Source organism: Biomphalaria glabrata, chromosome 5 (assembly GCF_947242115.1).
Source record: "Biomphalaria glabrata chromosome 5, xgBioGlab47.1, whole genome shotgun sequence".
NCBI lineage: Eukaryota > Metazoa > Mollusca > Gastropoda > Planorbidae > Biomphalaria > Biomphalaria glabrata.
The window spans coordinates 4,220,999-4,237,295 of NC_074715.1; the positions used below are offsets into that span (position 1 = coordinate 4,220,999).

At 32.9% G+C, this 16,297-nt stretch overlaps 1 protein-coding gene across 1 annotated transcript in view; it reads right to left on the minus strand.

Annotated features, from left to right (window-relative positions):
- Positions 1 to 206: 206 nt before the first annotated feature.
- Positions 207 to 16,297, minus strand: part of LOC106052999 (uncharacterized) — a 37,610-nt gene continuing 21,519 nt past the window's right edge. Inside the window, exons 6-13 of the mRNA XM_056029051.1 lie at positions 14,961 to 15,164; positions 10,812 to 10,943; positions 9,463 to 9,591; positions 9,227 to 9,361; positions 7,797 to 7,925; positions 6,214 to 6,351; positions 3,300 to 3,398; positions 207 to 1,671 (exon numbers count right to left, since the gene is read on the minus strand). Of these exons, the coding sequence (XP_055885026.1) occupies positions 1,253 to 1,671; positions 3,300 to 3,398; positions 6,214 to 6,351; positions 7,797 to 7,925; positions 9,227 to 9,361; positions 9,463 to 9,591; positions 10,812 to 10,943; positions 14,961 to 15,164 (1,385 nt within the window). The 3' untranslated portion in view covers positions 207 to 1,252. The remainder of the gene's footprint in view (positions 1,672 to 3,299; positions 3,399 to 6,213; positions 6,352 to 7,796; positions 7,926 to 9,226; positions 9,362 to 9,462; positions 9,592 to 10,811; positions 10,944 to 14,960; positions 15,165 to 16,297) is intronic.

Sequence of the window (16,297 nt, forward strand, 5' to 3'; positions counted from 1 at the left end):
AATGGAAGGGGAGATACTAATTTTTATTTACGAGGGAAAAGTCTTAATTGGTCAAAGTCATTTCTAGCTCACTACCAGAAATTAAAACAAATTTTGAAGTAGGTCAAGAATATTTTGTTTTGTGTTGCCAATTTATCTAATTTTGTAAGAAAAATAAATCTTTTTTTTTGTTTAGTTTCTCTTTATTACATGTAACATTATATTAATTTTGAATGCATGGATAAGGTTAATAATTATTATTTTAATAAATATAAATGTACACTAAATGAATATATGGAAAAGCGCTTGCCTTTTAAACTTTGGGTCCCTGGTTCAAATCTTGTTAAAAACTGTACAAAATCTGCAGTCCTTGATAAACTTTCTTTGTGGTGCTTTGTGGCTATCTGCATCTTCAAGCTTCAGAACATCATCGGTTTGATTACACTCTTTTATCATTGCTTTGAGACTGTTGGACGTTACTTCGTAGACTTGGCATATTTCTATAGCTTTTTCTTGTGTCAAATCTGAACACATTAGTAACTTCTCTTGTAGACGTTGATTAGCAGAGAAAAACTAGTTTATCTCTTTAATTTTCTCTTATCATTCGGTCTTTGTCTTTAAAATTGCACTTCTCAGCCTGTGTCCTCAAACTAGTAAAAAACAAATCATATGAAGAGATGATAGTTCTATTCAAGAACCTATAAGCTTCAAGTACTTCGTTCTTCCTTGGATGACAGTATTCATGTAGCTTTTGTAACAATATGTCTGGATCATTGCTATCTTAATTTTCCTCATAAACAAATTGATTTAGAAATACACACAGAGGCTTTATTTAACCATAACCAACGCAACACACACTTCTTAATCCGCTAAGGGAATTAACTCTCAGACAACATTACATCACATATCAACATCCTTCTTTCTCTGCAAAATATAGCATAATTCATGTAATCACATAATCCAAAAATAAAACAATAATTTACCAAGACAGACCACACAAAACTAATAGAGTCTATTCCTCTTTTTTTTTTGGGGGGAAGGCACTAAAAAAAAAAACTCGGCTTCCTTGTGCCATTAATGACAAAAAGTGATACATTCTCTTCATTGAGATCGAAAGTCTAAAAAGAATTGTGAAAAAAGTAACTAGAGTAGAAGCACAAAGTTAATTTATTTATTCTATATTAAAAGTATTGCTCTCCCTTTTTTCTCTTTACAAACTGAAGTCTTAGTTTTGAATAATAATTTTTATTAAGTGTATCATTTATTATCACAATTAGTTATCGATTGAAAAATTTTCATATTTTTGCCTTGAAATATTTTCATACTGCTTTGGGCTTGCCACTTTCTCATAATGTACTTGGCCGGTATCATCAATATCAAAGGATAGCTGGTCGTATGTTTGTTGACTTGATTGTATCTCATAATGCCTTTCATTAACTTTCTCTTTGTCGTGCAATTTATTTGGCACAGAGTCATAATGATCATGTAATGAGTTAGTGTCTTGAACTTTGTCGTAATGATCTTCTTCTTGTAACTTTGCGACATTGTCTACACCGTCACCTGTTTCTTGTTTCCTTTGTCTGGCTCGTCTTTTGTAAACAACAACAACGACACAAACTATCAACAGAACTACAGCAGCACCTAAACCAACTCCGACACCAACAGCTACTGAAATGTCCTGGATATTCGAACCTGTTAGAAAATAAACATAAAGCCATAATCTAGTTTTAGAATTTCTGGGAGATTTTAAATATTGTTGATACATAATTCTTAACTAAAACAATGAATATGGTTATAACAATCAAACAAAAAAAAAAAAAAACGTCTAGCGCTAGGTGGCGAGAGGCGAAATATTTGTGTATTGAAGTCAAGTCGTTTATGGTCATGTGATGATCCAGAAATGATGCGCGATGTTCTGTTGGTCTCGATAACATATAAAAGGAAAAAGAGTTCGGTACAGTGAATTTTGTGTGAAGTCTATGCGGAAGTGTTAAACAAGTTGAACGTGAAGGCGAGGCCATTGGAGCATTGATACAACATCAAAGTTTATACGGCACTACGGTTATATCTACGGTAAAACATTTCTGCAGTCAGTGTTACGTGTTGCCAACTGTACTGTTTGGCTTTGATTTATTGTACATTCAAGATTCACGTAATTAGGAGCCCAATAGTTTTTTACTTCTTTGAGTTGGCTATGTCCTGTGGTGCATTAGTTGCAGAGATCCTGGTAGAGAAAGTCGTAGAAATATTTTTTTTTAAATTCATGCAAGATAGTTTTATGATATCTAAATAAATTCCGATCAATTGAAGAATCATAAATAGCAATAAACTTATCTAAGATTATAAAATTATCTCAACATCATAATACGCAAAAAATAAATTGTACAAAAAAAAATTAAAAAATCAAATTTAAAGACATAGCTTAACTCTTCTTTCGATGTTTTTACTTATGTTTATTTCAATTAATTCATTAAAATATTAAAATAAGTGCATTATTTTGTTATCAAAGTCATTAACTCATATCTTTGTAATTGTGATAAGAGCTGAGTATACGAGACTATAGGAGCTATTTTCCTAGCTGATGTAAATTATTACAACCTTATTACCGATGGCTCATATCACAGGAAACTCGGATTAGAAGCGAGGACAAAGGCCGAGCAAACCGGGAAAATGTCCCCTTTTTTTCTTCCCTATGACCGAATCGTTTACTCTTTAACTACTGTTTCCACGCAAGCACCACAATGAGGCTGAGAAACATGACCCCGGTAGCTTATCACTAAATGTTTATTTAGTTCTGTTCGGTCCTATTAGGGTTAATATTTTGATCTATTTAAATTATATTTTTGAACTTTTACAACATTTCGAGTTCAAAGACAAAAGTAACTAAAGAGATACCCATTTTCAGTTTTTGGGTACTACATATCCAATAATTTAAAAATCACATCTTTTTCTATTTCTGTTAACAAAGGCGTTGTCATGTGACTAACTCAACAACCAACCCCTTTTAATTCATTTTAGCATCCATTATAGTTTGATAGATTTTTTACTAACTAAACTTTAAAATTTATTTTATTACAGAAAAGCAGACGGGTTTATATTTTTTTACTATGTCATTAAGACTATCACGTCTTCAAGAAATGTATTTACTTATGTCTTCATAAATATATCAGAATATAATATCATTTTAAAAAGCCTATATGTTTAAGGCTAAAACCTCATAAGACTAAAATATAGTCATTGAAGAGTACGTATGTTGATTAATATTGAACTAGATTTATGAATATATGCCTACAACATTGACAAATATAAGTGACACTTACTTGTATCACAGAAGTCTCCTCCATAGCCAGATTTACACGACAGACATTTACCAGAGTATACGTCACATGACTCATTCAGACAATGCATGGGGCATTTTTCTGTAAAGAAATCGTTATATTTCATTTCTTTTGTAATTATTGTCAATTATATGTGTTCTTGTGTCAATATTTATTTCCTTTTCATTATTTTTTTAATTTGAATGATATTAACATTTAAGAACGTACTGGTTAGTTAAATATAAAGTACAAGAAATCTTCTGGTAATACAATGCATTTATTTATTCATTCCAAAGCATTAGGAATAAATCAATAGTCTTAGAAATTTATAAGAAAAAAAAAGCCAGAAGTATCTGTAGAAACAGAAACATAGTTAAATTGTATAATGTACAACTCAGAAACCTTCAATAATTATTATGAAATTTTTAGGAAGGATTTGGCAGATAGGCATGGTAGAGTTCAGATAGCAATAAGTTATTTACCTAACTAAAAGAAAAATATCATATCATTATTTTGTAAAAATAACATCACCTCAACATCCCTAGGAGAAGGCAGTATCTACAGACCTCTAACTTGTAGCTTAAAGTATAAGCTTGAAATATGTAATCAATTTTCAACACTAAAAGTAAAACAAAATGCATTTTTTGGGACCATGAATGATACAAAATATATATTAATTCCAGCGATATTAATCGGAAAAAATTTCCATAAACATTTCCAAAGAATTTTTAGGAAACTTCATTTGTTTTATTTGTCAAGTGTTTTCATTCTTCGGATTATTTCTGTTTATTCTTTAGAGCAGACGGCGCGAGTGTTGCATAGGGTAAAGTGCTTCGTAGTTTTGTTATTAGTGGAGTTTGTATTTTTTAAACATTTTCTTTGTAATATTTTGTTACTAATATGTCAGTAAAGACATTTTTCTTGTACCTGGATGGTGAAGAAGTTTCCAAGATAGAGCCTATAACCTAGGTAACTTTGATAAGTAGTCCGCTTGGATAAAAAAAAATATGCAAAAAAAGATGAATGATTTAAGAACTGTCTTTCAAACTTGATGTACTTAGTCAATGCTTCCCCTCACTATTATAATAACTTCAGCAATATTAACAAGGCTTGTCTTCGAGTTCGAAAAATAATGAGGGATGCATCCCCAGTTGTGACCTAAATATTTTGCCACATCCAGATGTTTTCTTCTATGTCAGTTAAGCCATGTCTAATCTAATTAAGTGCCGTGCTGCCTTTGTAGCTCACTTAAGGTATCATTCAGGTCCAAGCATTTAATTATTTTATTTCACATTTTAATCATCAATTTTCCTAATTTAGCCCATCGAGCGCTAAAATACCACCATCACCCCTCCAATCCAACCATCCCCTTGGCACCGACGTCACATGTTACCTTCCCCATCTTGACACGTGCCAGGTAAAATTTTCCCATTCTGACCCTTCTCGGGAACGGCTGGTCACTTCAAAGGGTTCACTCAACTCAACGCCTTGGACAACAGTTTCCCTGATCGACTAGCTCTGACCAGTGTCATAACGTAATCTCCCTTGCCTTGCCAAAGTTCTGATCATCTCCCCTTCGCCTTCTCTGACCACCTGGGCAGGAAGAAAAATGGACGCGAGTGGGACCAGTTTCCTGGTCTCCCATTTCGCGCCTATCCCCGAGTAACTTTCGTCTCAATCAAGCGGGGAATTCTGTCTCAAATACGCCAGCCCACCAGCAGACAGCCGTCAGCACCAGCCACACCAGCCTCCTTAAGGCAGCACCAGACATAAGCTAAGGAAGATAGCCTAATGACACTTGGACCACGTGGCTCTTAAATTTGATGAGTATATGTGTATGTACATATTAGATCTAAACCTAGCCCACTATAAATCATTACACCTTATCTTTTTTGTTTACAATAAACCTTGTTTATATTTCTATACATATTTGGCATTGTTGTCTGCATTTATTACGCTGTGCCCGTATATAAAATTTGTGCAGGTGTGAGTTCTTAAACTATACCCCCCCCCTAGACTCATTAAACGGCCATATTTTAAACCACCTTGTCACACCCATCTTGACAAGTACATCAGTTTCATTGCATATGTTGGAATAACCCATTAAGCAATTACTTTTACATTGATATTCGTAGGTTTTGATTGGGCATTCTGTAGAAATAGTGTAAAACTAAAATAGATATCATTAGATCTTCTAGTAAACTTTGAAGAAAGATATAAAAGGGAGAGACAACCATATTTATATATATATATATATATATATATATATATATATATATATATATATATATATATATATATATATATATATATATATATATATATATATATATATATATATATATATATATATATATATATATATATATATATATATATATATATATATATATATATATATATATATATATATATATATATATATATATATATATATATATAATATATAAGGAAGAAATAGGGAGATAGAGGGAGGTGTAAAAACAAACAAACCAGGGAGAAAGATAAGCAAAACGAATTAAGAGAGGCCTACAGAAGACATACAGATATACGAAAAGAGAGTCACTAAAGCAGCTAAAAATTTGAGTCATAGAGAGAAAAAAAAAGAGAGATAATATAGATTCTTTAGCATGGAAAAAGAGAAAGAGAGAAACGGAAATGTATAACAACAAGTCTTAAAAAGAAAGAACTAGTGAAAAAGAGACACCAGGAAAAAATCTAAAAAGATAATAAAAGACAGAAAAAAGGAAAATTATATTTAAAAAAATTAGTAAACTACTAGATTAATTAGTAAAAAAATTAATAATATATAAAAAAAAAAAGAGAAATAAGAATATGAATTTAAATAAAAGTAAGATTGGAAAAACAGAAAGAAGGGAAACAATCTAAACAGAAAACAAAGAAATCCCTTCAAGACCTTTATCACATTTGTCTCCCTTGTAACCGTGTTTGCATGACTCACAGTCCCCATTGGTAATATCACATTTGGATTCGTTAAAACAATTTTGAGAACATATCCCGGAGCAGTTCTGACCATACTTTCCTTGTGGGCATTCTACAAATAAGAACAATCACTGTTTTATAGAAAGCATGAAACATTTTTGTACTCGTAAAGGTCCTTTAAAGTGTACATATCACTATTACGTTTGTTCTTTCTTTCTGTTCACTGGTCCGTCAGTGCAGTTCAGATTTTAAAAATTTGAAAACTTATGGAAAAATACACATTTTCTGAATTGCCTAAGAAGTGTTTGTGCATACTCAATGCAGCGGTTGCAATACATTTATTTTAAAAATTCTGCAGCGTCTGTACCATAAGGTCATAGTGACAAATTTCTTGTAACAGTAGCGTACAAGATTGCATGACCATTAAAGGACAGGGGTTGATTGTTTTTAAATATAGTTACAGAGAAATTATGTAACATTTTTGAAATTAAAGAGATAGTCAGTTATAGTTGAGTGAATGAACAAAGACAGTACGCTTGTTTAAATAAGTTTGTACCGAGTGTATTTTTTAAATAAATAATAACTAGTTCCAGAATCAAAGCTTTTTATTAATTGTTGAAGGATCTTCGTTGTTTAAATCAATAGTGAACTTTTGATTTTCCTGCCTAATTATATTGTTTGAGTGTTCAGTAATTGTTTAAAGTAATCTATAATAAATTACGCTGAATGATAAAGGGTTGCGGGTCCTGCGTTTGTGTGGATGAATGAAACAAAATAAAATACTTAGAATTTGATGGCTAGAAAATTGTATTAAGGGTGGGGGCGCTTTATTAATGGGTGTAAAAGTGTTCCGGACAAGTTAAATATAAACTTTAACCGTAGCATAGCACGGGTACCTGATAATTGTATGCAATTCTGAAAAAAAATCTATGTCCTATAAACATTTACCTTATTTTGATCACAAGATATACAAAAACTAGCTAGTTATACGTTATCCGCCATGTTTTTTTTTTATTTCATAAGATTTCAATTATGGGAAATAATCTAAACATATACGTGTATGAAGGGCCTGCCTTACAAATAGCTGGGCCATATTTAATTCGAGGCAACTCTTCTATTTTTTTTACAATAACAACTATTACTATTAATAAGATCATTATAGAACATTTATTGTACAACATACATAGGAAGCAACTCGAATGCAATAGACGGCAGTGGTTTAATAAAGTTACGTCAAACGTACGATACGCAAAATATGTTAATCCTTTTTCGTCCTTTTTCTTTAAAATCCTGTAACAAGAGCCAATTACTGAAAGTGACATGCTAAATAGGCCAATAAATTACGGTGTAACTGCCAGAAGCCCACTTTGGAGCCTAAGGCGGCCATGCATGCATGCATTGGATTGCTTTTAACATTAATTTAAAAGTTATTAGATAATTATAATGGTTTAAATATATAGATGTATTGATAAAAAAAACAATTGTCGTTATTCTTTATTTTATGTCTCTGTTATGCTTTTAAGGATATGAATAATATAAATACTTTAATTTACAGACCTTGTGAACATTTTTGTCCGACATATCCTGGAAGACATGAACATGCCCCGTCGGTTTTATTACATGTAGAATTGCAGTGAATAGAACATCTTTCAAGACAGTAATCTCCAAACCACCCGTCGTTACACTCTGAACGAAATATGTATATTTGCATTTTTACGGTGACACAAAGTCAAAGAGCTTACAGGAATTTGTGTTTATCTTTTTTTTTAATTGATAAATGTCACAACATTTAATAACATAAAATGAAAAAGAAAAAGATGTAAATATAATATGTGTAATGTTTAAGTAAGTTTATAACAATTTATAAAGTAAACATTGAATATTATGTAATAGTAGGTGTTTAAAAATTATGCACTAAAAAAGTCGGATAAAAGATTGGAATCATAAAGTAAAGAAGAAAGTTTAATAATATTATTAATATTTATAATAATAATAATAATAATCTTTATTATCCGTAAGGCTATTAGTCTTAAAATTGTGCATTACTCCGAACAAAACATTATAACAATAAAAAAAAAAACGAAATATACATTCACGCCAGATTTTCTCAAAAGTTACATTTGAGATGTTTAGATCATAAAGTTAAATTGTGTTGAATGATTTGATTACTTCATTTCTTTTTTAATGTTCAGAATGCCATACAACCAGGAATATTAAAAAAAAATTATTAAAGTGTCCCTTTCAAACCATATAATCTAAAGGATAAATAGCTTTAAGATCATCAGTTTCTTTGGCCAACATTTAGCGAGCAGGTTGTCATGTGGACAGCCCAAGCGCTTAACCACTAAGCCACCGAATCCCTTCAGGCAATGATATTGAAACTTATAATATTGTAGATGTGAGCATGATCAAACATCGCCAATGTTTTTTTTTTCGCTTTATTCATCATGGTCTGGCTACAATTTTTAGAAAAATGAAATGGAAATAGTTTTTGAATGTTGGGACAAGTCCCAAAAAAACCAACGGAGTCTGGAAGCACACGATGCGCCCTAAAAACACTTTTCTGTGGTGGAAGCTGTCCAGGCCTGAGCAAGCTATTATAACAAACCTGGTCTGGCCACTGTCTTGTTGGCTCATATTTCTCTTAGCTTTGGATGAATTTTGATTCACGGTGCCCCTACTGTGGGGAAGAAGAATAAACAAATGTGCATTACGCAGCACAGCAGTTTTTCTGTCCAGGACTTTTGCAAAAGTATAATACATGTATTGAAATAACGTTGTTGAATCTAGCTAGCTTTCATTAATCAACTGAACTGACTTATTCATTAAGGTGTCTACTTATAAGAATTTTAAGATACTGATATGACCTAAATATTTTATATCACTGACTTATGTGCTTTTTTTTTAAACAAAACGTCAGGCTAGGTCACTTTACAGCGTATTCTCATAATTGTTAAAGTATTAATATAGTGGGTATAAGAATATACCTTTATTGCATGTAGTATTTGTCCATCCTGGTTGACATTTACAATATCCACTAACGCTATTACACGTATTTGGTGGATCGCAATGTGCAGAACATTCATTTTGACAGCTCTGCCCATAGTGATCTGGTGAGCATGCTGGAAATAGTGATACGTTTTAATGAAAAAAATGTTATCTATTGTAGTTTCTAGTGTACTCAGAAATTGTAATATATGTATTCTATACATTATAAACGCACCTTTTTCACAAGTGAGTCCTACCCATCCTGGTGGACATAACAAACAGCTTCCATTTACTTTACTGCATTTTTCGCAATAAACAGAGCACTGCCATTGACAATTTAATCCATATTTTCCTTCTGGACATTCTAAATAAGTTAAGTAAAAAAAAACAACTTTCTTTTAAACTTTCCTTGTATTGCGAGTAATTTTTATGATTCATATATATACTTTTATCTACTCAAAATGTAACCTTATATCAGCATACCGTATAGATTTCTTGTCCAAAAAGACAATTCGTTTCCCTTATCAGGGATCTTACCTTCTTGATTGCAATCCGAGAGTACTATTAGAATGAGTTAAGTCAGTGTAATTTTATTTTTTGATCTTATTATGTTTTGATTTTCCATTTTTTTAGATGGAATTTGTGGAGATAGGCATACTTGAAATTTTATGCGTCTGCTTTCTTGAATATTTACAGGAGTTCCTTACGTGCATTGATATCAAAGGTCGGTAAAAAAAATTGCTCATGTCTGAATTGTACTTCGATCTTCCTGATGACATGTCCACTTGTGTTGCCATTGAGCTAAGCGATTACTTATAAAATTAAAGGTTTTATTTAGTTTATTATAAATTGAAATGTATTAACATACTAAGTAATTTTTAACATCATTCTCTAATTATTGTTACGGTCCTTGTAATTTGTTTAATTGATTCGTCATTGAAATTGAATATTTGTGCAATGTTTTAAATTAATCCGAAAAAAAAAAGCGGGAAAAAATAGAGTGAAAGATTTTGAGCCGGACAGACCAATAATTGGATATGTACCTATGCGCTGGGTTGAACTGTTCCGGACTGACTTAAAAAAAGTGCTCGTTGTGACGAACTTGATTTGAGATCAAGATCAAGATGTCGTCTCATACCACTCCGCAACGAAATGTCATAAAGAGCAGTACAACATCGCTGAACCGCATAGAACTGAACCAAGCCGATCCACTAGTAAACTTGATTGTGACACCTTCTCTCCTTTTATAGGGACCTTGCTGACCTTACAGAAACAGACGGAACGTCACTCGACCATTCTGGTCGATCACACTTTTGACATGACTGCTCGGAGATTTATTCATAACACAGATCCTTCTCGAACCGTCGTGTTGTCATTGGTCAAGATTGAACGTAGCCACATTGAAGGCATTGAACCCTCGTCTAGCACTGACCTGGGGCGATTTGTAGTGTTAAAGTTATTATAGATTTAACGGGACTACAATATGAGTACGTGTAATACTACCTCTATCCGTATATATATATATATATATATATATATATATATATATATATATACAAAAAAGAAAGAGCGAAGAAATGTTACCCTTTGCACAAAGAGGTGGATCGCCAGCTCCAATACAAACTCTACATAAACCATTTTCTGTGTTGCAAGTGTCATTACATGTACTGTTACATCTCTGTATACAGTCCAATCCCCACCAGCCTGGTAGACAATCTGTAGTGATTTAAATTCAACAATACATAAAAATCATGTATACTTAAGCTCAATATGTAACATATTTTCCAATCTTTATTTGCCTGGCTATATCAGTCTGTTTGTGTTTCTACATTCAAAAGCGTCAAGGTCTACGTCAAATCAAGGTTACTTTAGATGTATAGACAATAAACATAATGTTTACATTTCGAGAAACATTTTCCAAAAACTTAAAATGGTAAAGATAATTAATAAAAGCAATAATCGTTTGAATAAAAAATATCGTTCTACGGTGATCAGATTTTTCAGGAGTAAAAGCGGGACAGGCGAGGGAACTTAGTCTCTCCTATTATGTTGCTGTTTAATTAATGATTCAATTGTAGCTACATCTGTACATAATTTAAATAATACATTGTTTAGCCTATTATGATACGATTGGAAATTGGGCGTTAAAAGTCATAAATAGGAATGTTGTTTTTTTCCTAGAGGCAGTGTCGCGACTATTAAAAATGAGACTACGATTTGGAGTGTAGCGAAAGTAAGAAAAGAAGACTTAAGTGGGAGGTCGGCTTTAGTTTCTGAAGTAGACATTTAGATACGATATTTGACGGGCCCTTTCGCTACGTATTTAAAGTATTGTTATACATAGTTCATCAAAGTTGAGTACCTTTATATTGTCTTTATTGGTGCCTGCATTGTTTCGTTATTTGACAAATACCTCAGCTTAGACTTATAAGACAGTGCGGAGGTGCCTAGCAAATCATACATTCTGTTATCCTCCTGATGAGGGTTTCCATCTTAATCATCTTAGAACGCTGATGTTCTAAAAATTGTACTTCATGTACTAATGAATCTCTTTTTAAAGTCTTCGCTCTTGCATGACAATGATCTTTGCTTTCATCATTTCTTTTAACCCTTAAGGCGCGTGTGGTAGTTTAGCCTCCATTGTTTATGCACTCATTGTGAAACAGCTCAGCACTTTAAAGGGTTAAGCAACTATCGGCGTTTTTCAAAATAGAAAAGTTGCTTGTGGGGTTTATTGGGGAAGTTTTTCGTGCTTCATTCAGGGCATTATTTAACCAATTTGACGATTTCATGAAAATATTTCGAGAGATTTTGTCCATCAATAAGCAGAACCTTAGATAGAATATTGCCGCAGTCTTATGTTCAGATAGCTACAATAAAACATAAGGGTTTTTCATAGAAGATTTTGATTATGATGGAGGCGCTGTGGTTAAGCGGTAAAGCCCTTTAACTGAACTTGGGGACGAATTCTGGTGAAGACTGGGATTTTAAATTTCGGGCGAAATAAAACTGTCATTGTTTAAAACAGACAATTTCTTCTCCAAAACTTAAATTCCCAATCAATGCAGTCTAATTTATGTCATGGGAATAGGATTTTAAATCAACTATATATCAATAAATGAACGTATTAGCCACCAAATCCTATTCTAACATATAGGCCTTTAGTTGAAGCTTGGTGTCGCAGTTAGTTTTGGTGTTGAGTTCATTTCTAAAATAAAAAAGTACATAAATTGAGTGTACCGCTTTCTTCTAAGATGTTAAAAGCGTGCCAATTTTTCCTAGGCTCAATAACGTCATTTTAAATTGCAATTATTTTTTTTTGACTCGTCGCTTTGAGATATTATGACGTCAATTAGCAAATTTTAGTTTGGGTCGCCGTTTTCCATGTTATGCTTGAAGAGCATTCTGGGTAGGACACTTTGACCCCTGTTTGGGGTGAGTTATATTTCATACTGCTGTGATATTTTGTTATACGGATTCGTTCGTATATATAGTTATAGATCTGAAGTTAGAGTCTTGTTGGTTATTTCTACAGGCTTTCAGTGTTGGCGTTACCCATATGTCGCATCCTTTGGTCAAGTGTCTTTTGCTTTCTCCCAAATCTAAGGTTATTTCCTCTACTCATCCTTGTACGGGGCGAGCGCGCCTTGTAGTTTTTTTTAATTGTTTGCTACGTCACAAAGTCCTGTGACATTTATTGGTCATTCTTTTTCACGAGGCAGTTCACCCTCTAAAGTTGATTGAAACGAAAAGATTTTTAGTCTGTGTAAATAAGTACTAGTTCCTTGGATTTATTAGTCGGTAGGATTTTGGGACCCCTGTTTAGGGTGAGTTAGTTCGTTTGGATATCTCTTATTTATGTTGTATGAGGTTGTCACTAGTTTTAGAGTACAAGTTGAGTTTTGTGTTTATTTCGTTTATAGGGGTGCCAATGTTGGAGTTGTAGGTACTGAACTCGATTATATGCCAGTGTTGGCGTCCCTTATCTTCTTAGAAGTATCTATTACAATTTTGAGTGTCTTTGTCAGACTAGCGATTATTGATGGCGTTGAGTGTCAGTGGCCGTTACACAACAGTTCGTGCCAGTTGTGGATCAGTTGAGGTCTTACACTATCATTGCCGATGTCGACAGTATTGTGACGTTAATCGGACAGCGTCGAGTTAACTATAAAACCATGGTGACAATTTGGTAGCAGTAGTAAGGTGATTATGTGTAATTATTGAATACGAATCTATCTATATACATATTTTATATATATTATCTATTCATCATTCTATCATTTTCATTGTACATATATATATATATATATAACAGTATCATACAGTTAAATTCATAAGTGTGATATTTAAATTCTCAAACGTAGTATGTACGACTGTGTGTGAATGATGTTCTTGTCAGGTTGAAACTCGGGACCTTAATTTTGTTCAGCTATTAAACAACCTAAATAACTCCTAAACCTGACTTGTTCAGCTATTAAACAACCTAAATAACTCCTAAACCTGACTTGTTCAGCTATTAAACAACCTAAATAACTCCTAAACCTGACTTGTCCAGCTATCGGACAACCTAACTAACTCGTAAACCTGACTTGTTCAGCTATTGGACAACCTAAATAACTCCTAAACCTGACTTGTTCAGCTATTGGACAACCTAACTAACTCCTAAACCTGACTTGTTCAGCTACTGAACAACCTAACGAACTCCTAAACCTGACTTGTTCAGCTACTGTTCAACCTAACTAACTCCTAAACCTGACTTGTTCAGCTACTGAACAACCTAACTAACTCCTAAACCTGACTTGTTCAGCTACTGAACAACCTAACTAACTCCTAAACCTGACTTGTTCAGCTACTGAACAACCTAACTAACTCCTAAACCTGACTTGTTCAGCTACTGGACAACCTAAATAACTCCTAAACCTGACTTGTTCAGCTATTGGACAACCTAACTAACTCCTAAACCTGACTTGTTCAGCTATTGGACAACCTAACTAACTCCTATACCTGACACCATATCAGTGTTTGGTTTTATTCTTTAGGTACTGGTATACCCTTGACAAAGTAGTCTGCCTGGTCGTGCGGTTTACACACTGGACTGTCGTCCGGACGTATCGATGGTCCCGGGTTCAAACCCTGCCCACTCCCATCCCCCGTCGTCCTGCGGGAGGTTTGGACTAGAAAGTAATTATCTTCAACTCTGAAGGAACATCCGAAATAAGTAAAACATTTTACAAACATTTTAGTCGCCATCATTGCCAGTGATAACGTTCAGAAGTTCATGCCAGTCTTGATTGCTATTTTCTGAGTGGATGTTCCGTTGACAGTTTCCGAATTTTATTGTTAAAAAGAAGGATCTATAGTGCACGTGTGTAACAGATGATATTGTTAAAGTCACTTATGAAAATACATTGTTTTATGGATACCATTTATTTTCATATTTTTCGCCGACTACCTAATTGAAGTAGCACTTGACTTAGTACTGTCTCTATATAAAACAAGTATGATGAATAAGTATGCAAAGTTTCATCTTTATCCGAAAATGGAAAATATGTGAAAAAAAGAAGACATCCAGACACGACAGACTGAATAGTTTTTATAAGCTTTGTTCGAGGCTGAAGTACTTTGCTATTTGTTTTAATAATTCGTACGTATCCTGCAAGCAATAAAGCAACAATAAACAATAAAATAATGATATCTTAAATTAGCAAAGATTTAATTAAATAAAAAAATTACCTCCATAGGCTTGGAATTCATTTATCGCAAGAAAATTATTATTTAGACCAATCACAACTTTATTCACTGGCTTTTTACCAAAATAAACCATTGTGTATATATATTGCCCAGTCGGCGGATGGTTAGTGTAACTAAATGTGGTGGTAGAGTCACTATTGAATGCCTGAAGAAAGAACCCTTTCAAACGGTCTTTATATTCATCAACTGAAATCATAAAAAATAGTTAGCATTTGACGTTATGAATCACGTTACATTATTCTACAACTAAAGCAACAACTGAGATAATTATTTCAAAACAGAATGTGGCTAGAAAGTTTGAGGTAGTAATTATTTAGCATTGAAAAAAGCTGTATTGAAATGTGTTTAGGATAATAAGAAACTTCTAAATAGTTATGGATACTATTTAAAAGTTTATATTGATCGATCATATGTTATTATAATATATTATTATATTTATTAAGAATGTCATTATCTTCAAACTAATTTTATTACATTTGTTAAAAGGGACTTTTAGTCTGTATGACATCCATTGACGTTTCTTATGAATGACTCCTCATTGTTTTAATACGTGATGATAAACAGTGTGTAATTCGTAAGTAGAGGCAAGTAGACCCGGAACTTGAAACAGTAGCCCATGGTGTTGACTTAAATACTGTTTGTCATATGTTAATTTAGTTGTTTATAACTATTCTCATCTATCCACTTTTAGTGGGAAAGTTAATTGTAAATTTTTTGTGTTCTTAGATCTTGGTTTATGCGACATTTTGTAGAGGATGATGTTCAATGTTCAGAATTAGACTATATCGAGTTTTACATTTTTAGGACCAGTGTCTGAAAGTTAACTTTTAACCGTGGCTGTCTTGTCAAAACATAAAGGAATGATGCGTTTGCCAAAAAGCCCTGTTCAGTTGTAGATTATGTAATCAAGTATATATTTTATTGGAAATACTGATGAATATTGGTGTTAACCAGGTGACCGATCACTTCATCCCCGGTCACTTCATCCCCGGTCATTTCATCCCCGGTCACTTCATCCCCAGTCACTTCATCCCCCGGTCATTTCATCCCCTGGTCACTTCATCCCCCGGTCATTTCATCCCCTGATATTTTCATCATCTGTTCATTTTATCTAACAAATTGTAATTTTAAAAAGCATTAAATGAGCAATATTTAATGTATTCCTTTTTTATTTAAATGACAAAATTGTAACAGAATAAAATTAAAATTAAATGCCATTAAAAACTATAAAAAATTTAGCATGTAAAAATAAAAAAGGTAATGTAAAAATAAAAAAGGTAATGTAAAAAAGTGTTTTTGTGTTCATCTACATCAGTAAG